The sequence below is a fragment of the Mustela nivalis genome (assembly GCF_964662115.1).
Source record: "Mustela nivalis genome assembly, chromosome: 6".
NCBI lineage: Eukaryota > Metazoa > Chordata > Mammalia > Carnivora > Mustelidae > Mustela > Mustela nivalis.
The window spans coordinates 71,530,767-71,553,931 of NC_139025.1; the positions used below are offsets into that span (position 1 = coordinate 71,530,767).

The 23,165-nt window shown below is 47.8% G+C and overlaps 2 protein-coding genes and 1 pseudogene across 5 annotated transcripts; all 3 read left to right on the top strand.

Moving 5' to 3' along the window:
- The first annotated feature begins 1,905 nt into the window (after positions 1-1,905).
- On the top strand, positions 1,906-3,369 carry LOC309868091 (cathepsin G-like; annotated as a pseudogene). Its single transcript has 4 exons — positions 1,906-2,000; positions 2,247-2,382; positions 2,773-2,838; positions 3,212-3,369. The product of its transcript is annotated as a cathepsin G-like (transcript).
- Positions 3,370-4,685: 1,316 nt separating this feature from the next.
- On the top strand, positions 4,686-8,258 carry GZMH (granzyme H). Of its 3 annotated transcripts, none has more exons than XM_082734483.1 (5): positions 4,686-4,954; positions 6,287-6,434; positions 6,962-7,091; positions 7,294-7,551; positions 7,985-8,258. In XM_082734483.1, the coding sequence occupies exons 1-5, from the start codon at positions 4,900-4,902 to the stop codon at positions 8,126-8,128; spliced, it is 735 nt and encodes a 244-aa protein (XP_082590609.1). In that variant the 5' UTR covers positions 4,686-4,899; the 3' UTR covers positions 8,129-8,258. The 3 variants fall into 3 exon arrangements, with proteins under 3 accessions (XP_082590609.1, XP_082590610.1, XP_082590611.1); XM_082734484.1 differs by having other exon boundaries at positions 7,294-7,374; XM_082734485.1 differs by having other exon boundaries at positions 7,294-7,359.
- An 8,229-nt stretch (positions 8,259-16,487) lies between these two features.
- LOC309866694 (cathepsin G-like) lies at positions 16,488-19,410 on the top strand. The gene is made up of 5 exons (XM_082734478.1): positions 16,488-16,668; positions 17,549-17,687; positions 18,172-18,307; positions 18,480-18,734; positions 19,151-19,410. The coding sequence occupies exons 1-5, from the start codon at positions 16,497-16,499 to the stop codon at positions 19,337-19,339; spliced, it is 891 nt and encodes a 296-aa protein (XP_082590604.1). The 5' UTR covers positions 16,488-16,496; the 3' UTR covers positions 19,340-19,410.
- Positions 19,411-23,165: the final 3,755 nt, after the last annotated feature.

Sequence of the window (23,165 nt, forward strand, 5' to 3'; positions counted from 1 at the left end):
TCATTCAATCCATCCCTCCAACTGTGGCCCTCACCATCCTTATCAGATCGTTGGTGATTTTGACTCCTCCACCAGAAGCAAAGGATCTCACCTCCAATACCCCCGAGTCTCAAGAAAAGGCAACTCAATGAAGAATTATCCTGATAGTCTACAGAGAGCCCAGGAATAGAAAATGTTCTTGGGTGTATCATCAAGAGGCTCAGATTACTGCAACTCAGGGCCCTACTACACACGGATGCGACATCTTTAACCACCCCACCCATAGTCTGTGGTTCCTATTCTCTGCTGGTGTGGTCAAAAGCTGCCAGCGCTGATGTGGTGACTGATAAATTGTTTCACTCGGGCCTGGACTTGATCAGACAGCGATAGGAGGCACTCAGACAGAGCCTTATGTGATAAAGACTACAACACCAGAGAGGAACACAGTGGTTAGAGGACTAGGAGGAAGTACTGCAGCTCCAACCTGGGCAGCCTTCCTGGGAAAATGCAGCTGCTTCTACTCCTTGTGGCCTTTCTTCTGGCTCCCAAGGTTGAGGCAGGTGAGTGACTGTCTGCCCCCCGCCCCCCTCAACAGAGGCCCAGCCTCATCCAACTGTGGCACAGCCCTGCTCAGATGCTCCACTCAGGCACATCCTGGTCCTGCTGATTTTTGATCCCACATCAGATCTGCCAACCTCCCTCCAAGATGGGCAAATCTGAAGCAGGATAAACACTCAGCATGAATGACAGGTCAGAACTCCATTCCCCGGAGGGCGGGGGCAGGGAGACTGTAGGTCCTACCCTTGTCATCTGGAAATTGGGTTCATATACAAAGGCATCTAGAAGAGTTGGAAGGTAGGAATGAGAAATAATTAATCCCCCAGGAACAGGTATTTTGGAGAAAGGGGCTGGCTTCTGTAATCAAAGCTAGTCCCACTAACTTTCTTTTTTGTTTTGTTTTTTGAGAGAGAGAGCATGTTGATGGGAGCGAGGGGCAGAGGAGAGAGAAACTTAATCAGACTCCACACTGAGCGCAGGGCCCCATTTGGGCCTTGATGTCACCACCCTGAGATCATGACCTGAGCTGAAACCAAGGGTCCAAACCAAGAGTCCTTTGCTTAAGTAGGCCCACTAACTTTCTAACTCAATGTCTTAAAATCTATCTTCAATCTCCACCCACTTCTCCAAGTTTTGTCATTCTTATGCTGCCCAAGGAAGGAGCCAAGGACCCAGCTGGTCTCAGAGATGGTGGCATCCTGGTCCCCTTAATACTTAGGTTTGGTAATTTTTCAGCCACAGTGGGTACAATGGCTTTGGCAGGCCCCATATTTACTGGTACTTGGAACCACAACCGGCACTCCCTCAAAGGCTGATTGGGAGTCATTCTTTCATGCAGCTAAGACACTTCCTGGCCAGCTAATACGTGTCAGGCTCTCATGAAGATCAAACACAACTCAAAACATAAACATGAGCATTTTGAGTTCATGTTCCAAACATTACAAATAAGGAGCAGCTCAGTAAAGTCTGGGAAACAAAAGGGGATAGTGGACCCAGATATCAGAGAAAGGATTTTCTGGGATATATGGGGACTTCACTGTTTCTTCCAAATGCAAATTCCATCTGCCACCATATGTGTCCACTGCAGGAATTAAGAAACAAGAACTGCTCTTCTCTTTGTTAGAGGGAGAATCTGAGTCTTGTGGGTCATTTGGTAAGCCAGGAATGCTGCCTGAGGAACCCTTCTCGGTTGCTGTTGCCTACTACAGACCCTACTCTCAGCAACCCCAACTCCTTCCCACCTGTTTTAGTTCATACCCATCTCTCCTTCTCCAGCCTTTGGCCCCATGAGCACAGCAGGCAGGCTAAACGATTTCTTTCAGGGAAAATAATCGGAGCCATGAAGCCAAACCTCATTCTCATCCCTTCATGGCATTTCTCCAGATCCAGAATCCAAATAAAACCTGTGGGGGGTTCCTGGGACATGAGGACTTTATGCTAACAGCAGCTCACTGCAAGGGGAGGTAAGAAGCAGTGCCTGGAAGCCCACCCTTTAGTTAACTCCATATAAGGATCCCTCTTCCAAGAACTGCCACCCAGCCTAGGCTGTCAAGAAGCAGGGGGTTCACAAATGCTCAGCCCTGGGGCCCCATCAAATAGAATTCCTCTCCATCCCCGTCTTGCCCTGCCCTGAGCTGTCCCATTTCATCCATGGCCTTTGGGCTATACTTCCTGTGATCCCCCCCACCACCTACTCACTCTCTGTACAGCTCCATCAGGGTCATCCTGGGGTCCCACAACATCAAGGAGCAGGAGAGAACCCAGCAGGTCATTCCAGTGAGAAAAGCCATCCACCACTCAGACTATAATCCTAAATATGTCTTCAACGACATCATGTTACTGCAGGTAGGGCCCTTGATCCACTGTTTCTTGCACTCTTTATTCCTGGGGATTTTGCATCCCCTGTGATGTCATTCCTGTCCCTCATTCCCAGTATGACATTTTCACTTGTCCTGGGGCTATGAGAAGGGCTGCCCCATGACTGTCCCTGGAGTCTTTGTGAGCCATTGGTAGATTAGAATTCCTTTCCTCTGCATTCAGCTGGAAAAGGCCCACCTGACTGCCCATGTTAGCCCCCTCCCAGGCTGCCCAAAAGGAGTGCACAGGTGTGGCCAGGGATGGTGTGCAGTGTGGCTGGCTGGGGACACCTCAGCATGAACAGCACCTCAGGGCCTGGAAACTGCATGAGGTAGAGCTTGAAGTCCAGAGGAACAAGCAATGCATCTCATGCTATAAAAACTCTACAACGGCACAACCCAAATGTGTGTGGGGAACCCAAAAAAGAAGAAGTCTTCTTTTAAGGTGAGATCCCCAGCACTATCCATGCCCAGCCCTGGGACAGCCAAGTTTTGAGGAGAAGGCACAGTGATAACTAGCTTTATTTCTATGTCCTCAGCATTTCTATCCAATCCAGTCTCTGGTCCTATCTCCCTGGGGGGTAGGGGGTGGTGAGAGATAGTCCCACAGCTACTTATGGGCAGAGGCTTTCTGAGGGAGAAAAGGGAGGGGAGTATCAGGGCCAGGCTGGAGCCCAAGGACCAAGGGAGGCCACAAGGCCTCCCCTGGCCCTGATCTCACCCACAGTCCCCTAACAGAAACCACCTACCTCCAGGGGTGGCAAGGAGGACAGGACCGAGAGAAAGTCCAACTCAGTCCTTTCTCCCTCTCCCTACAGGGAGACTCCGGGGGCCCCCTCGTGTGTAACGTGGCCAGGGCATTGTCTCCTTTAGAAAAACAGATGGGGAACCTCCACGTGTCCACACCAGGATCTCAAGCTTTTTGCACGGGATAGAAAGAACAGTGAGATGCTTCAACCTGCAGGGACCAGACTGAGATACACCCAGGATCAATCTGTCTATCTTCTCTGGGGCAGAGGCCAGAATTGCACTGGGAAAGGGGGTGGAGAGGAGGTTGCCAAGGCTTCATAAACTTCCATCTCCCCCACTCAAATTAAATCCTCTTCTTTTATTCACCATAACATTTGTTAGTTACCTACTGCGTGTCCAGCCACCATCTGTTCGCATTTCTCTAGAACAAAAAGTCATGTTGCTTTGGTATGCAGCTCCTTCCAAATACACCTCCCAGGACCACTTTCCCCTGCCAGGCTGAATGTAAGCTCCATCAGGAAAAAGGAGACACTGCCCCAAGAAAAATGACCCTCTCCTAGAGGATGCTCCTATCTCATCCATATTGCCTTCCTACCTTATCCCACACCTACACCCCCACCCCATCCTACCCCAATATGGCAACATAAAGGAATCTACATGTGGAAGGACCACCTAAGAAGCTCTGGGATAGGGGGCCACTTCATCCTAATAGAAATGGGTGGGAAGATTCTGGAAAGCTGTAATTCACCCCATGCAGCACTCCCTCCCCCAGAGTGGCCACTTGGGAGCTTGGAAGAGTTTCTCAGGAGGGCCTTTCAGTACTCCCAGGCCTAGCCCAAGTGCCAGTCACAGCCTTGCCGTGGTCCCAGAGTCCAGCACAGCATCTGGTGTCCTTACGCCCATCTTCCCACAGTCCTAAACAACATTGAAAGTACTCTTCCATCTTGGTCTGATCCAGCCTCTTCCCACCCCATGCTCTTTCTCTCTCTCTCTCTCTCTCTCTCTGTGTGTGTGTGTGTGTGTGTGTGTGTGTGTGTGAATGTGTATGTTCATTACAATAAAAAGTTGTGTTTAAAAGGTATCTTATGGTTTCAAAGGTGTCCTATAGCCTATAGTTAATTGAGTAAATTTTTTCTTCCATTTTTCAACCTCTAAGTCTCTTCCAAAAGAATGTATTCAGAAAAAATAATCTCATTTTTAAAACATCCACCTCAGAAAAGGCAGGCTGAAAAGAAAAAGTGGTTGGCTGAATGCCTGCCATTGATGAGTGTGTTTTGACTGTGGGAAAATGTACACTTACCACAGATTCTTAGTCTGCTCCAAACGACCATTGGTACCTCAAGCTCTCTGGTATACCCAGACCTAGCTAGCTCAGTAATTATTCCTGATTTCCTCAGAAATGGAAAAAGGGCCAAGAGATGAGAAATGGAAATATGCTTGAGTCAGTCACTGAGGGGCTTCTGAGGTACCAGCCCTCCTGCTGGCAAGAGCCACAGCCTTCACTTTCTTGTTCTTTCTTCTTGCTGTCACCTTATGACTCAGCTGTGGCAGTGCAAGTGTGATAGCTGCACCATTCTCACCTAACCCAAGCCAGAGAACTTCAACAAACCACCTTAAATGATGACACCCAGCCGTAGAGACACAGAAGTTGAAGAGGCTTAAATCAGTGAGCCACCCTTCTAACACTCCCCTAAGGGCTCTGTATCTGGAAGGAAGAAAGATCAGCAGCTCTGAGGTGGGCAGACCTTCAGGGAAGATGCAGCCTCTCCTGCTTTTGTTGGCCCTTCTTCTGCCCCTTGGGACTGGGACAGGTGAGTGACCATACCCATTCCAGAAACCTGAACCCATCCCACAAAACCCCCTGTACTCTTGACCCTTCTGCCCAGCACAGTCAGGGATTGTCCTCAATTTGAGTCTAGAACCTTTCTGAACCCCAGCTCCTACCCCGAACTCAGACCTACAGGTCCGATGCTAGACCGACGCTCAACAAAGATGGCCGGCAGAAAGGGTGCTCACTAAAAGGGTTAGTAGGGGTTAGCCTCCTTCTTAACACTTGGAAAGTGAGTTGTTTAGAGAAAGGCATTTGGCAGAAGATATGAAGCTACAAAAGACAGGCAATTAAAAGCCCTGAATCTAAGCCAGGAAAGGTAAGCTCACACAAACCGGCTACAGTAGTGGGAGGTGTCACTGGACCCAGCTTAAAGAACCAGTTAAATTTCCCAGTGCTCTCCACCCTCTCACTCCTGCCTGGGAGAGGGGCCTGGGTACAGTCGATCTCAGCAACAGCTAGATGATTATACCCAAAGCTCTACCCCAGGCCTGTGGAGCCCACTGTCAGCACCACTTCCTCCTGCCTGTGCAGGGCCCTCAGCTGCTTCACTGTCTTTGGCTGTGCCCTCCCTGACTCCTGTGGCCTCGCATTCCAACAGCACTAACTCCACCCAACCTCAGCCAAAAGGTCACTGATAGCCATTCCCTTGTGCAACCTAAAAATGTCTACTGAGACCATGTGCTAGCCCCTAGGACATAAGGATTTTAGAAAATACAACTCCACAAACTCATAGGTAGTTTATTAGAAAATGACACCCTGGGATGTTAGCAGAGGCTCAGAAAGACCCAGGAGATTCACTGAGAAGCAAGGTATCAGGGGAGTCCTGTCCATGATCTTTTGGGACTCCATCATTTTGAAGATAGATCTTTTTATTTTTTAAGATTTTATTTATTTATTTAACAGAGAGACAGAGAGAAAGCATGAGAGGAGAGAAGGTCAGAGGGAGAAAAAGGTTCCCTGCTGAGCAGGGAGCCCGAGGCAGGACTCCATCCTGGGACTCCAGGATCATGACCTGAGCCAAAGGCAGTCGCTTAACCAACTGAGCCACCCAGGTGCACCTTGAAGATTGATCTTATCTCCTCCATACATGTATCTGAAGTGGAATGTGGAGAACAAGTAATGATCCCTTCTCAGGGGTGTTCTGAGGCTCGAGGTTCAAGAAAGAACATCCTGTTACATGAACCTGGGAGGACTGCCCATCCTGGGGTCCACAAGGGTGCTGTAGCCCCCACCCTCGATCACTACCTTCCTAAACCTTCCCTCCTGACCACAGCCACCCCCAGACACCGCATCTTCCAGCCTTTTCTTTCAGAGGAGATCATCGGGGGCCATGAGGTTAAGCCCCACTCCCGGCCCTACATGGCATTTCTTCAGTTTCTGGATAACGGCAAGAAGAGGAGGTGTGGCAGTGTCCTCGTGCACAAGTACTTTGTTCTAACGGCTGCTCACTGCCGGGGAAGGTGAGGGGCAGCAGCCAGCCTACACATCTGAGATCCCAACAGGGACTCCTTGTCCTATCCCCAGTGGTTGCAGCCCAGGGAAGCACCCGGGGCTCCTGGTAACTCAAGCCCATGAGAGCTCATCAGAGGAGCCAGCTGAAAGCATGGCTGGGGTGATGAAAGCCTGAGAAGTAGGACAGGTAAGCTTTGGGGTCAGAGGGTCCAATGCGAGAGTAAGTGGCACAGCTGAGAAGAGAGGGACCACACCAGGCAAAAAAAAAAAAGCAGCCATGGAGGATGGAAATATCCACTAGAGCCAAAATGCAAACTCAGTGTAATTTCATGATATTGCCTGAAGGCTAAAGAAACCTCGAAGAAGCCCTACCTTCAGTGTCGTTGAAAAAACGTGGATCCAGGACCCATTTGTCACCTCGATTTCCCCCCTTGGCTTCAGCCCTGCCTTGCCCTGGCTGCCACCTGCCCTTCACAGCCCCTGGTCTGTATCCTACGACTCCATACCCCCACACCCCACTCTGCTGTCTGTGCAGCTCCATGAGGGTCATTCTGGGGGCCCACAACATCGAGAAAAAGGAGAGGACCCAGCAGGTCATCCCCGTGAAAAGAGCCATCCCCCACCCAGACTATAAGAACTTCTCCAATGACATCATGTTACTGAAAGTAAGGAAACCTCCCTGCTGCCCTTGCTCTCCTGGGTCCACTGGTTCCTCCTCTCCCTGGGACCTGTCCCCTCCCTCCTTCTATCCTGGCCACCTGACCAGTCCCTGGGACTCACGGCAGAGAGAAGACAGTGCAGCCTCATCAGGGCATCCAGACCCCAAGGCCATTTTCTAAGCTGGACTGTCTCGCCTCTTCCCATCAGCTGGAGAGAAAGGCCAAGCAGACTGCAGCCGTGAAGCCCCTCCGCCTGCCCAAGAGCAAGAACCCGGTGAGGCCTGGACAGGTGTGCAGTGTGGCCGGCTGGGGGCGGGTCTCGATGACCACCCTAGCAACCACTCTGCAGGAGGTGTCACTGGAAGTACAGAAGGATGCGACATGTGCATCTCTCTTCCCTCGCTATTACAGCGGGGCCACCCAGATTTGTGTAGGAGACCCGGAGGAGATGAAGACCGCCTTCAAGGTCAGGCTTCCAGCATCTATCCAGACAGGCCCCAGGAGAGAGAAATTTAGGGCAGACTGGGGTGTGGGAGTGGCCCTATCTTCCTGACTCAGCCTGAGAGCCCGGGCAGCAGGGTCCACAAATCCAGTCTTCGGTGTCCCCTCTAAGTGGGTCAGGATGGAGGGGAGGAAGGACTCATCATCCAGTAGTAGAATCACCCCCCCCACACACACACACACACACATTCAAGGTTCCCTTAGGACTAGAGAGAAAAGTTTGACCCTGGAAAGAACAGTCAATACCAGGCTAGAGCCCAAGGACTGAGAGAGGGGACAAGGCCTGCCCTGGGCCCAATATCCCATGCAGCCCCTAACACAGACCCCCCATCCCCAGGGCAGTGAAGAGGGCAGGTCCACTGGGAAGCCAGCTCAGTCCTTCCTCTCTCTGCCCACAGGGGGACTCCGGGGACCCCCTCGTGTGTAACAACATGGTCCAGGGGATTTTCTCCTATGGAAAACAGAACGGGACCCCTCCAGGGATCTTCATGAAGGTCTCCCACTTCCTGCCCTGGATAAAGAGAACAATGAAGCGCCTCTAACAGCAAGCATGAGATTGACTCCCCTCTGTGCTCGGCCATCTTTTCTGGGTCAGAGGCAAGAATCCCTTGGGACTGAGGGAGATGGGGAGGAGGGATGGCAGGCCCATAATAAATGGATCTCTAAAGCGAATACGACTGAGGTCTTACTTATTCACTGAACCACTTCGGGTATGAAGCAGCACTGCCCAGGCTGTCTTCTGTTGCCAACTCCAGGCTTTGCTGCCTCCTTTCTCCCCCCACCCCCACCCTCCCTAACCCCTATGCTGCCTAGTTTCTCATCAATTTCCCAGTAAGACCTCTTTGGTGCTATGGTCTCTGCAAAGGTTCAGCCTAAACTCTTATTATAGAAAAGTTTCTCTCCCCGAAAAGTATCCTCTCTGGGCCTTAGAAATTTCTTAAATTCTCTAAGCCAACCACCATCACCAACCCAACAATTTGGTCAGTAGAAAGAGAGTAACTCCAAGCAGCCAGGGGACCATGCCATAGGCAACCCATTTCCTGTTTCAAGGGGCTCTCTCTCTCTCTCTGCGGGGGAGGGGAGTGGAGGACAGGAAAGCAGGTTTCTCCTACAGCAAGGACTGTGTGCAGCTCCCCCAGCCTCACCCAGGTTCCCTTCCATGCCTTGCCCAGCACTGAATTTAGTCAACCTTCCTCCCTAGTTGCCCATCCCACACAGCCTCTGTTTTCCATCCTGACACCTGTGTTGCCAGCCCACCGATGCCCATCAGAGGGACCCACCTTCCAAAGGGTAGGACTGGCTGAGTCCCTCCCTCCAAACCAGCATCCCATCCCCCAGGGGCTTAACCTCTCTGGCCAGTGGAGTCACTCTACAACCTCAGCCCCTTTCAGCCTAGCCTGATCTCAGAACTCCAGCTCCCTCTGCTGGCAACCTGGGTTATGGCAGCTTTGTGAGCCAGAGCACTGCAGGCTGCAGACCATCAGTAGATCAAAAGTTGATCTCTCTGTTTGTGCCAGGCACTTGACGGGCTCTGTGCCTGCCATGGGGAAACATAGTGAGAAATGTCTCCTAAATTCCCCTTCCACCTCCTTCCACCAAGAAGTTCAGGTTTGGCACAAATGGATCTGTATTTAGAATTCGTGAGATGTACTATATGTTGGCTAACTGAACATAATAGAAGGGAAGGGAAGGGGAGGGGAGAAAAAGGAAGGGAAGAAGAGGGAATGGAAGGGAAGAGAAGGAAGGGAAAGCAAGGAAAAGAAGGGAACAGAAGTATCCATGAGAAAGCCTGTCTTGAAAATAACTGAAATCCCTGAATTTTATCTGTAATGCACATTACACTTCCACATGCATGACTTTGGTTCCAGAAGGGCAATCTTAAATGGGAAGAAGTTTCTAATCTATGCATGGTAGAGGCCACATCCTGAGGTGAGGAAGGGAGGGACAGCCTTATTTTTATTTCCCATGTAGAAGAGATGAAGTGCAGTCCACAAACCCTTGAAATGCCACATTTCAGGTGCAACATAGTTAACTATTACCAGATAAACTTATTTGAGGGTCCTGTATCCTTTTTTTTTTTTTAATAGTTATGAGTGGGGCAGTGGTGGGGCTGGGAGGACGGGGAAAGAGAGAGACGGAGAGAATCTCAAGCAGACTCCCTGTGGAGCTCAGAGCCTGACCCTGGGATCATGACCTGAGCCAAAATCAAAAGTCAGATGCTTAAATGACTGAGGCCCCCAGGTACCTGGAGTCCTATATCCTTCAAACGACACCAGTAGTGAGTCGGACATGACAGAACACAGTAAATTCACAATAGCTGGACAACCAGTCAAACACTGACTCAAGTGGGACCACCATCAAAAAGGGAAAGAATTTCACTGAAAAGGATAACAAATAAATCACATGGATGTGAAAAAGCAAAATCCAGTCCCTTGAAAAATAAGGTGAAAAGCATATAAAAGCCAATTTTTCTCACATGATTGTGTGTCCATCCATCTGCCAAGTCTTCCCTGGAGCTCAGAGCACCAACAGCAGCACAGGGTAGATTAAGACTGAATGCACGTGTGGAGGTGAGCAAACGAAGAGTTGGGGGAGCATGAGCCAAGGGACAACTTTGGGCCCAGCAGTAAAAACAGCACCCTTAGGAGAACCCAGCACACCAAAGAATTGTAGAGACCTCCAAAAGGCACCTTGAAGAGCTCCATGGAGCTCCAGGGTATGTGCCTGAGCCAGTGACAGAGTGGCCAAGGACATCCACACCAGAGGCAGAGGTGTGTAGCCTTGAAGGATAGAGCCTGATGAGTCAGTGTTTGCCTCACACCTGATACATGCACTTGATGGAGTATAATACACACTAGGAAGAAAAACTACCACCTTACAATGACCGTAGGAGCGTCATGAAGACTGGGCTGCTGTGGATATTTCCTCAAAATGATTTCCAAGTCAGTTCACACCTGTTTCTGTCTCTTGATTTTGTGAGTTTTATTTCCAGAACTTCATTCTATATAAGGTTTAAGTGTGTGTGTGTGTGTGTGTGTGTGTGTGTGTGTGTGTGTGTGTGTGTGCAGGGAAGTTATTCAACAGGTGTTCATTCATCACACCATTCTTTAACAATAAACCTCCGACTGGAATAGGTTTGAATGGCCAAAATAGGAAAATTGTGAGGGATGCCTGGGTGGTTCAGTGGTTAAGCATCTGCCTTCAGCTCAGGTCGTGATCCCAGGGTCCTGGAATCAAGTCCCACGGCAGGCTCGAGTCCCACTGCTGAGCAGGGAGCCTGCTTCTCTCTGCCTGTTGCTCCCCCTGCTCACACTCACTCTGCCTCTCCCTCTCCTCTCTGACAAATAAATAAATAAAATCTTTAAAAAAACGAGGGAGGGGCAGCTGGGTGGTTCAGTAGGTTAAGCCTCTTCCTTCAACTCAGTTCATGGTCTCAGGGTTCTGGGATCGAGCCCACAACGGGCTCTCTGCTTGGCAGGGAGCCTGCTTTCCCCCCGCCTCTGCCTGCCTCTCTGCCTACTTGTGATTTCTCTCTCTCTCTGTGTCAAATAAATAAATATTTTAAAAAATTTAAAAATATAAAAAGAAAAAAATTTAAATAAAATAAAAAACGAGGGAAATGGTAAAGTGTGGCACATTTACATGAATATGCTATGCAACTGTTGACATTTACATTATCCACTGCTCTAGAAAACTAGGCTAAGGAGATGAAAGAAAGCAAACTAAGCTTAGAACATTAATAGGAAAGTTATAAAAAAATAATATTTGGAAAAAAGTAAAAGCTCACTCGTGCAAATCAAAAGAATAAATTTTTGCTTCTATGAGAAAAATTCACAACAACTGAGATTCTGTATGGACATGGAGAAGATGGCATTTTCACACCTTATACACAAAGTTTCTTGAAAAAAAAAACAAAAAGAAGAACAAACGAGTCGTTGACCTACCTATCAACTGCATGGAGAAAACTGGGCAAGGTCAATCCTTATAGATTTATTACAAGTCAAATCTTAGAAACAACACCAGTGTACAGGACTAATGTGGGTATTTGTCATTTTTTTAATTATTTTTATTAACATATAATGTAATACTTGCCCCAGGGGTATAGGTCTATGAATCATCAGGCTTACACATTTCACAGCACTCACCATAGCCCATACCCTCCCAGGGATTCGTTTTTTAAAAATTATTTACTATTGTACACTATGGAAACTTGAAAGTTATGAAATAGAATTATATTTTGCCCCATGGAAGAATGTTCCCAGGTATACCTAAATCAGAAGTACATGGGAGCAGTATATGCTATTCTCCAAAAAAAAAAAAAAAATCAAATTTTTGCTTATACATATATTTTCCTTTTAGGCTTTAATTGTTCTTCCTATATATCCATTTTCCTAATTTTTCTGCAACTTTATATATTATTTAAATAACTTAGGGGCGCCTGGGTGGCTCAGTGGGTTAAGCCTCTGCCTTCGGCTCAGGTCATGATCCCAGGGTCCTGGGATCTGGCCCCGCGTCAGAGCTTCTGCTTGGCAGGAGGCCTGCTTCCTCCTCTGTCTCTGCCTGCCTCTCTGACTACTTGTAATCTATGTCAAATAAATAAATAAAATCTTTTTTAAAAATAACTTAAAAACCTGTTTATTAAATACAAATGAGATTTTAAAACAATATTCATTAACAGATATTTAATTAATTCATTAACAGATATTCACTAACAGAGGGAGATGTCTGTTGGATAAAAACTAAAGGATTCAAAACTAAATATATTATAATCATACCTCCATAAATATTGAAAAAATACAGGTGGAACTACATCTGTTAACAGTGGTCAACTGGGGGGAGGGGGGTGGGGGGGCTGGGTGAGCCTGGTGGTGGGTATTATGAGGGCACGTATTGCATGGAGTACTGGTGTGGTCCATTAATAATGAATTCTGGAACACTGAAAAGAAATTTAAAAAATAAATAAAAATCTTTAAAAAACAGTGGTCAATTGAGTGGTAGGATTAAAGCTGACTTTTTTTCCTTCCTATTTTGTAATGTATCCAGTTATTACATTTTATAATTAATAAAACAATTTTGGGGTACCTGGGTGGCTCAGTCGATAAAGTAAGTCATGATCCCGGTGCCCCAGAATGGAGCCCCATGTTGGGCTCCCTGCTCAGCGGGGTGTCTACTTCTCCCTCTGACCCTCCCTTCTCTCATGCTCTCTCTCTCTCTCACACACTCTCTCTCTCAAATGTCAGGAAAAGGTAGGCTTAAGCAAGTTGGTACATGTGTTAATTAAGATAACCTTAACTGTTCCACCAAATAAAATAGCAGTTCAGTGACTAACAAACAACAGAAACCTATTTCTTGCTCACAAATAGTCCAAAATGGATGTTCCTGGTGAGTAGTGCCTCCTATTATTCTCAAGTGTCCCAGATGGGACCATAAATTACATGTGTGCCCATGACTGAGGAGTCCACACTCGGGCTCCTAAAGATGGCTTCCAAGCTCCCTGCATTTATCTGCGTCAAATCTAGGCAGGGGAAGAACCTGAATGGTCAGACATGGGAGCACGTGATAGGCCACGTCTGGAAAGTACCCACAACATCTCCACTCATATCCCGTTTGCTACAACAGTCACATAGTCACACCTACCATCAAGTAAGCCTGCACAAAGGTGTGCACCCAGGTCCTCCGGAAGAAAAGGAAATTCTTTTGCTAAACCACTAGCCTGCCTCTACCACAATTCTTACAGTGTTTGCTGTTTGTACAGATCACGGGCCCAAAATTTTGTTCTGCCTATAAAACTAAAGCAAGGCCATTATAGAAAAAAAAAATGGCTAATATAAAAGGGAAAATAAGGGGCACCTGGGTGGCTCAGAGGGTTAAGCCTCTGCCTTTGGCTCAGGTCATGGCCTCAGGGTCCTGGGATCGAGCCCCGCATCGGACTCTCTGTTCAGCAGGGAGCCTGCTTCTTCCTCTCTCTCTGCCTGCCTCTCTGCCTACTTGTGATCTCTGTCTGTGTCAAATGGATAAATGAAATCTTTAAGAAAATAAAAAAATTAAAGGGAAAATAAGAGTCATAAAATGATTGCTATGGCTGTTGCTCCTTTTTAACAGAATCAGTATCAAACTGTATACACCATTTCACGTTCTACTTTTTCCACTTAATATCAGATGGTGCAAAGTGCTCCGTGCCACCAAGCAGTCTTTAAAACATGATGCTATTTAATGTCTGAATAGCATCTCACCCGTGAATATATCAGAATCGGCATTACTGATCTCTTGTTGTTAAAGAGTTGGAGGGTCCAAGCATTGGGGGAAGAGAGTCTCAGGGACATGTCCACCTAGAATTTCCTTTGTCACTTGTTCTTTCCTGCTGGAGCACGGACAGGCCAATTCTTGGCAAGAAAGGTTCTCACTCCCAGCAGACATGTGCACGTGGGAAGACAACAATGCAGACATCACTTCCCCTCACACTGGCACTCCACAGAACAATCACAAGTTCATCAGCAGAAACTTCCCAAGGAGCTTCCACTGTGTCCTTCTCGACGAGATACTAAGGGGGCCCTGAGAACGTCCAGAATGCCTCAGTAGTACAATGGTCTCCCACAATGCCAAGAGCAACCAGATTGGTTTCTGACCAGAGTGGCATCAAAGGGATGGAGAGGGAAGTGGCCTGGTCTCAGCAGGCAACGGCTGGCCCAGAGGTTTTGCACTTGGGTGGAATACGGGGCCTGGGAGGAGGTAGGAAACATCCTACTTTAATGTCCCAACATCCCAGAGGAGAAGACTATTGTAACTGACGGAAATGTAATAAAACAGTCAAAAGTAGATGTAACCAGCTAGGAATATTGTGAAATGTATCGCAGTCTTCCTTGTTCCAATATCACAATTTTTATTAAAATAGAAAATAAAAACATTAAAAACATATGTGCCCCTGTTTGTTCTCCCACATTCCATTCCCATCTCCCACAGAGACTGTCCAAATGCTCTCTCTAATCCCCAGCCCTGGCAAACAGACTTTTCAAAAATTTTTATTGCAAAATAGACACACATGAAAAGTACTCAAAACTTAAACAACAAGGCCAAATTTCAGAAACCCCACATGTGTCTCTTCCCTGTAAAAATGCCCTCTCTGCCCTCCAACCCCAGAATTAACTTACCACTGTGACTTTTTTTTTTTTAAGTTTTATTTATTTTTGAGAGAGAAAGCCTATACAGGTGCTGCAGGGAGAGACAGAGAGAGGGAGAGAAAAATTTTAGCAGACTCTGTACTGAGCCCCTCCATCTCGCCCTCCCCCCCACTCCTACTTACACTGTCTCTCAAATAAATAAAATCTTTTTAAAAAAGTTAGTTAAGACTAATGGTTTTAAAACAAAGTGTTGAAAAAGTTAAGTAACAATAAATTAAAATTACCCCAATGCTAAGGCACTAAAAAAACCATTATATTATTTTCTCTTTTTTCTACATATTACCTTTCAGACGCATAAAGAAATTTCATGAGGTTGCCATCATTAAACATGTATCAGAGAAGGGATTAAGTTCTTTGCAGCTGTGAAAATCATGCATCTCTCTATACAAGGAGAGGGGTCTTCATTTCCATAAGATTTTCAAATGGGGCTCTCATAGCCGTAAAAGTTTAAGAATTGTATTACTTTTTAATTCTGACATTTTTGAAAAAAGTATACCATATTACAATGTTTTTTCTGTGCACCCACAGAGTCTTCTAAGTATTTCTGAGGGTGTCTGTGTTACTCTACAGCGATCTGTGATGTCTTAATCTCCACGTGGTGTGCATGTCCTTTATGTATTATAGGTGGTTCTTTATGGATTATAGACAGCCCAGCAAGCGTGCATTTCCTTCTCAGAAGCCCCTGGGGCAGAGAATGGGGATTGGACTCATATCATGGATAAAAAGGATCTTAGCTGCTTTTCCTTTAGCCACGGTCTTTTCTGTGCGCAGGGAACCTTCTGGGACACAAAAGCCCTCATCTTGAGTAGCAAGCAGGAAAATAGGGCCGCCTGGGTGGCTCAGTCGTTAAGCGCCTACCTTCGGATCCAGTCATGATCCCAAGACAGGTCATGATCCTAGGGTCCCGGGATCGAACCCCATATCTGGCTCCCTGCCCAGCGGGAAGCCTGCTTCTCCCTCTCCCACTCCCCCTACTTGTGTCCCCTCTCACTGTGTCTCTCTCTGTCAAATAAATAAATAAAATCTTTTAAATTTAAAAAAAAAAAGAAGCAGGAAAATAGAAATCTTCAACTGTGTCATAATTTTCACTGAGTGTTTGTTGGGGGCTCAATTGTCCTGTGAAAGTAATTATCAGCAGCAGAATCTTGTTCTTCCCTTTTTCCTTCCCTGGCAATGCCCTGCACCCACTCAGAAGAGCTGCTCAATCTGCCTTCACAACTTCTAGAAAGAACTGAGAGCAGCTAAGGTATCAGCAGGGGGCCAGAGGGTCAAGACAGGCAGGCTTCTTCCTCCCTCTTTTGCCTCCTCCGACGTATTCCTGGTGTCCTCAACACATCCCACCCTCACCGCACACCTGTCTTTCATTCACCCATGTCCATCCCTCACTAAGGTATAAATTAAATAAGCAATCTAGGAAACGTGTCTTTATTTAGAGGAACTCTGAAGATCCAAAGGATTGAGGCTCTACCCTGGAGAGGTTGGAAATGGGGGAGACGGGCAGCTACCAGCTTTCACGCATTGTTGGGGTATTATCGAATTTGGTGGGTTTAGGGTTCTGAGACCGGGCACCCCAAGCCCCTTCCCAATTACCCCAGGTTCCCACTTAGGCTGCCAGCACCGACTCAGCTACGGCGTTGGCTCAGACTACTCTCTTCCCCCCAGATCACTGGCAGTTGGTGGGCAAGCCTCCTGGGCAGCCTTGGGTGATGAAACCTATCATGCCAGCAGAAGCATGGAACTGTTCTCAAGCCCTCCTCCCGCCCCCCAGACTTCCTTCCTCTCTTGGGGGCTACAAGTCAGGCAGGAGGGAGCACCCGCAACACCTGCCTGGGGCAGCCTTCCCAAGAAGATGCCACTGCTCCTGCTCCTGATGGCCTTTCTCCTACCCCCTGGGACTGGGGCAGGTGAGTGACTGTCCCCTTTCCTAGGACCCTGGAGCCAGACCACCTAGACACCTCCTCACTCTGTATCGTCGGGCAAGTTATTTGAATTCACAGCTGCCCAGATTCCTCATTTATAAATTAGGAATGATACCAATGCATACCTCCTAGAGTTCTACAAGACTTAAGTTAGTATACTTTCTAAAACTCTTGGGGGGCGCCTGGGGGGCTCAGTGGGTTAAAGCCTCTACAGGTTATGATCTCATGGTCCTGGGATCGAGTCCCACATCCGGCTCTCTGCTCGGTGGGGAAACTGCTTCCCCCTCTCTCTCTCTGCCTGCCTCTGTACCTACTTGCAATATCTGTCTGCCAAATAAATAAGTAAAATATTTTTTTAAAGTTTTTTAAAATGTATAAATAAATAAAACCCTTGGAATTGCCCCAGCACATAGTACATGTGAGATCAACGTGCTCTCTAAATTCATCCTGCTGCCCACCACTCCGAGCCTAACCAATAGCACAGGAACTACCATCAGCTCTTGTCTAGATTCTGGAAAAACAGACCCATGCTGGTCTTGAGCGGGCCCTGAGCAGGCCTCGGAAGGACCTGAGACTCTCCCCGAGGAAAAATGTCTCAGGGAACTTCGGAAGAGAGTGGTGCTGCTCTCTGGGGAGCTGGAAGGGCACTAAGGTCTGGGACGGGAAGCCAGCCGTGCTTCCTGCAGAATGCAAGAGGCTTCTCCAAAGTGTGGTGCCCTGGAGACCCAGCTCTCACCCCCAGCTCCTCCTTGCCCTGCATCATCTCTCCCCTTTCCCATCAGCCAGCCTTTCTGCAGCCACCACCCTGGTGCCCACAGTATGGGTTCCGCAAGTGCAGAGGTAAGTGCCAAATGCTTCCTTCCAGCGGAGATCATCGGAGGCCGAGAGGCCAGGCCTCATTCCCACCCCTACATGGCATATCTCCAGATCGATGGGCTCAAAGTTTGCGGGGGTTTCCTGGTGAGAAATGACTTCGTGCTGACAGCAGCTCACTGCTGGGGAAGGTAAGCAGCTGGGGGCAGGGGCGGGGGGTGGGGGGCAGACAGCCAGGACTGTGGACCCATGGGAGCCACAGGCCAGCCGTGGGAAAGCAGGGCTCCAGCCATGAAGGAGTGAAAAAGAGACCAGTGGGACTTTGGGGGCGGAGAACAGGCCGGGGTGAATGCAGAGAAAAGGAGGACATGATCAAAAAGACCAGGAGGAGATAAAGGCACATGCTGGGGTTCAAAATAGTTATTTCGGCTATTTCTCAACTTATTCCAGGGGAAGCAAAATGCAGTCACTGGGTGCTCCCACCACCCCAAGCTCAGGGCTGAGGAGAAGCACAGAGGGCTGGGGCCCTGAAAACTGCTCCCCCGCCCCCATCCCCATCCACTCAACTCCCTCAGCTACAGTTTTACCACCTTGGGGGGTCCACCTGCCCTGCAGAACCTGGGGTCCAGAGCTCCTGAGGCTCACACTTACCTCTAGGCTACCTCTCCTTTGCAGAACTATCACTGTCACCCTGGGGGCCCACAACATCCAGAGACAGGAACGGACCCAGCAGCGCACGGGGACTCTCAGAGCCATCCGCCACCCTAACTATGATCCCCAGACCAACAGGAATGACATCATGTTACTGCAGGTACCGCCCACCCCACCCTCTGGTTCTCCTGCCCAGCCAGTCGGCACCCAGTGCTGGGAGCTTCGCCATCCTGGGATTCTGGGGAGGAAGCAGGGGCCGAGTCCCAGGATGGGGATAGACTGTGGGCCTAGGAGCACAAACAGTCCCTGAGCGGCTGCCCTCCTCCCCGCAGCTGGCAAGGAGAATGAGACGGACGTCTGCTGTGCGGTCAGTGACTCTGCCTCGTGCGAGGGCCAGGGTGAGACCCGGGGCCAGGTGCACTGTGGCAGGCTGGGGCCTGCTGGGCCTGAACAGGGGAACAAACAGACTTCACGAGGTGCAGCTAACCGTGCAGAGCGATTCAAGGTGCTCCAATCGCTTCACTTTCTACGACAGCCAAACACAAATTTGTGTGGGCAACCCAATGCAGAGGAAGTCCGCCTTCTTGGTAAGGCCATGGGCATCTGCCAACACTGCCTGTCACCGGGGTCTGGGCAGGCTGGGCAGTAGGAACAAGCTACAGCCCCACTAACCCCACACCCCCTGCCCCGTCTGGTGTGTCAGAGCAGAATGAGGCAGGGGCTTCTCCCATCAATCAGGTGGGGGCGGGGGTGGCGACGGGAGGAGCACCGGGTACACAACATATGTATGTGCAGGGTTTTCCTGCAGAAGGGGAAGGTACGTTGACATGGGCTGAGTGAGAAGCCCATGTTGACATGGGCTGAGTGAGAGTGAGAAGGCCTGAAGCCCAGCCATGGAATGATCCAGAAGGCTAACTTCCATACCTCCACTGCCCTCCCTCTGAGAGCCAGAGGGAGCAGCAGGGAGGCCCTGCTTAGGGTCTCTTTCTCTTTGTGTCCACAGGGTGACTCCGGAGGCCCCCTGGTGTGTAACGGTGTAGCCCAGGGCATTGTCTCCTATGGAGATAGGAGAGGGTCTCCTCCAGCTGTCTTCACCAGGATTGCAAGCTTCATGCCCTGGGTTAACAGAACAATGAGACGCCTCAAACAGCAGTGCCAGACCAGCCCCTCAGACCAGCCCCCCACGCTTTGAGTGACTCTGCCCTGGGGTGGCTCCAGGGAGGGTGTCAGAGCCTTAATAAATGTCCATGTCTAGAGTGGAAAGAACGGATTTCTCTTGTGTTCATTGAATGTCCTTCGGAGCACAAAAAAACACGTGCCAGAAAAGTCTAAGCTTCTCCAGGAAAATGAGGTTCTTCCCCAGGACCAATTAACCCCTCCCACAACATCATGGGGACCCAAGGAGCTTCTTCCCTTCTCCAAGCCATCCAGTCCCCCATTTCTCCTCCCCCCACCGCCTTGGAGAAGGATGGAAAGACATCTCTCTGGGCAAAGCTCTCTACCCTCCACCCTAAAGGAGAGTCCCCTACTAGATATTAAAATAAACTCTGAAATCGTATCCCGGTGCTATGTACAGGACAGGCAGACCGAAGGGACAAAATTGAAGTTGCATACAAAGCTCAATTTAATATTTGATAAAGGTGGCAAATCGCTGGGAAACAATGAACTTTTAATAGATGGTATTAAAACAACCAGATTGTTACGGGGGGGGGGGGGCGGTTAGAGATAAAATTAGACCTATTCCTCACACTAAAAGCCAAAACAAACCTCAAATACATAAGATACCTACATTCAAAACACTGGGTGCCTTGGTGGCTCAGTCGGTGGTTAAATGGCTGCCTTCAGCTTGGGTCATGATCTCAAAGTGTTAGGATAGAGCCCCGGGCCCTGAACCCCTGCGTTCCTGCTCAGCGGGGAATCTGCTTCTCCCTCTCCCTCTGGCCATCCCCCTGGTCCATCTCTCTCTCTCCCTCTCAAATAAATATAATCGTTTTATAAATAAACAAATAAATGCAAAAAAATGAAACTATACACGTAAAAAAAATTAAGATTTGCTTGCTTAAAAATAGCTACCAAACACTCACATTCATGGCATCACTATTTACAATGGCCAAGAGATGCAGGCAAGCCAAGCGCTTACCCAGAGCCAGTGTTCTTCTCTTAAACCCTAAAGCCACACCAACCCCCACCAGAGTACAGACCGCTGCTCTCATTTTCTTATTTTTGATTAGACTCTAAAGTTATACAAAACTCCACACAAAGTGTTGACTAAAATGACTTGTACCCTAAAAATTAGCCCATGACTATTATATCAATATTATATTCAAATAAAAGATTATACTAAAGTCACAAAATTTAAACCATACTTTAAACACCTTCTTAAGATAACTGTACAGAATCATCTGGGAGGGTTTTTTACATCCATCGAAATGCTAATTACTTCTTACAGTGTGATGTATACCATCCGAAACTTTTGCAGTTTCCATAATCTTAAATGGAATAGTCATTGAACACATATTTTACCAAGTCTAACTGGCTATATATAAAAACACTTCAGTAAATGTAATCATTATTGTATGGCTATTTTTTTATCAGAAAGTCATTTGCCTATGATATTCCGTGTAAGCCGTGTATCAACAAACTTTTAATCAATGTTACGTCTTTGACAATACTTAGGCACTCCCTACACTTGCTACCATCTACCCATAGGAATTACCTATTCTTTGCCTGCTCTGGGGATAACAGTCTTATTATTAAGTGTTTGAGTTGGCAAATAGGAAGAATACTTGGTGGTGGAGAAGGGGGAGGGGAGAGCGATGGAAGAGTCCATTCAGCCCTTCCTCTCTGCCACATTTACTTAGAGCCCCACAGCACCACTCTGGACTCAGTGCCAAGGAAACATCAGGGCAGACCCAACTCACCTCCAGGTCTTTTTCACCAGTCAGCACTTCCAAGGGAGCCCTTCACTTTGCCTCCAGCTGCCCTGCTGGGAAGATTTCTACAGAACTCACAGTGTTCACCTCCAGAAGACAATTCCCAATGAGCCAATGAGGGAGCCATCCCCCACCCCCCTATAAGTCCATACTCTTCCCTATTAAGTAAACCTCAGCAGCAGAACTTTGGTAAGAAAGTATTTTTCACACTGAAAACTAGTGCAAAAGGACTCAGTTCCTCCCACTTTCCTTCTCCAGGTGCAGACTCAGTATTACAGGCCCTCCTGACTTAACCAAAAAGCCATAAAATGATGAGGAGCTCGGACAGAAACCTAACCAGGAACTTCTCTCCCAAACCAATAGCTCCTGCAGACTTGCTGCCTACAGAAACCTGTTGCCTCCACTCCCAGGGCAGAACATAAGAGTCAGGAGAAACTAGACCCTGGCAATTCACTAACTATAACTGGACACTAACTACAGCAGAGTTGCAGAGGGGAGGGCTGGTGACTCTGATAATGACGTCTGAGTGCATCTGGGGAAAGGAGGATGCCCCAAGAGAAAGTTGGACAGGTACAGAAAGTTAGACGGAGAATAGGGATATTGTTGAGAGGATGTTTAGGCTGACGAGACTGGGATTCTTCGAGAAGCGACTTCTCTCACCGCTGCTGTCAACAGGGATGCTGAAGAAACGGGATCAGAATGCAAAGGACCTGGGACCTCCCAGCCTGGACAGAAAGTGCAACTCACCTCCAGACAGCTGGTCCAAAGAGCACGGGTGCCGAGAGGGAGAGGACACTGAAGATGTGGGCACTACGGTCACCCCATCTCTGTCCACCGAAGCCACGCGATTTGCATTTACACTTCTTCCCTCCCAGGACGATGAGCTCCGCATCCATCCCTGTCAACACAGTCTTGGGAGAAACACTATGCTGCCCCTGCAAACAAGTTCAGAAGGTCAAAATTCACCCCAGTGTATTTCTCCCAGTACCAGGACACTAATTTGTAGAGTGCTACCCGGGTTCTTAGCCAAAGTAGATAACAAAAAGTAAAACATGATAATATAATGTGTAACAAATAATCACACATACCTAAGTTTTTTTTTTAAGACTGTTTACCTAGATGTTTTGAAATTTTATTTTGTTCTTTATTATTTCATTTTCTCTTATTGTATGCTATTTTTAACTACTCCACAATAAGATTATTTACTGTGGTCATTAGCAACTAACTGTAAGACTAATTAAACAACATGTATGGAAAGAGTATACTATCTTATTTTTCTGCCACTTAAACAGCAATTTTTTTCATCTTTTTTTAGGAGTTACATTTTGTTGGCTATCTTACTGTGTTGTTTTAGTATACAAAAAACTGTATGTCATTAAGTACATTATTATATCAAAAGACAGTATCAAATACATGAAGTTTAAGTAGACAGTGTCCACATAAAATTAATATAGCAATGCCATGTTATCTCTGCCTTATGACAGAGCAAAATCTTGTTGCATTTCTTTTTTCCTCTTAAAATGATATTAGGTGATCTGCTCGCCTCTAGAGAACACCCTTCTCTCTTTTGGGTAGGAACAGAATGAGCTACATTCAGACATCATATTCACTTTGACTTGGAGCTCTGCTCTTACCAAGTCCACATTACACTGATTCCCAGTCTCATCAACCTAACATCCTCTCAACAAACACACTTGAGCGTGCAGTCCTGAGGATTTTACTTCTTAGCAACAACAGTCAACTTGACTTGCAGGCATGAGTTTCCAGTTCTCCCAATAGAGCTCAACCATGCATCTGCAGGATTGCTCTGGTGGACAACCTGCCAGTCAATCAGAGTCCTTCATGTCACGTAATGTTCAAATTACCCTCCTGTATGAAAGGGGAGAAGAAGAAAGGGACCAGGCCCCGCCCCACAACACTTAATCAGAGCTATTCATTGGTGTGTTCATTTTTTTTTTAAGGTTTTATTTTATTTGTTTGAGAGAGAGAAAGAGAACATGAGTGTGGCTGGGGAGGGGGCAGAGGGAGAGGAAGAGCAAGAAGCAGACTCCCCAGTGAGCAGGGAGCCCTGCACAGGGCTGATCC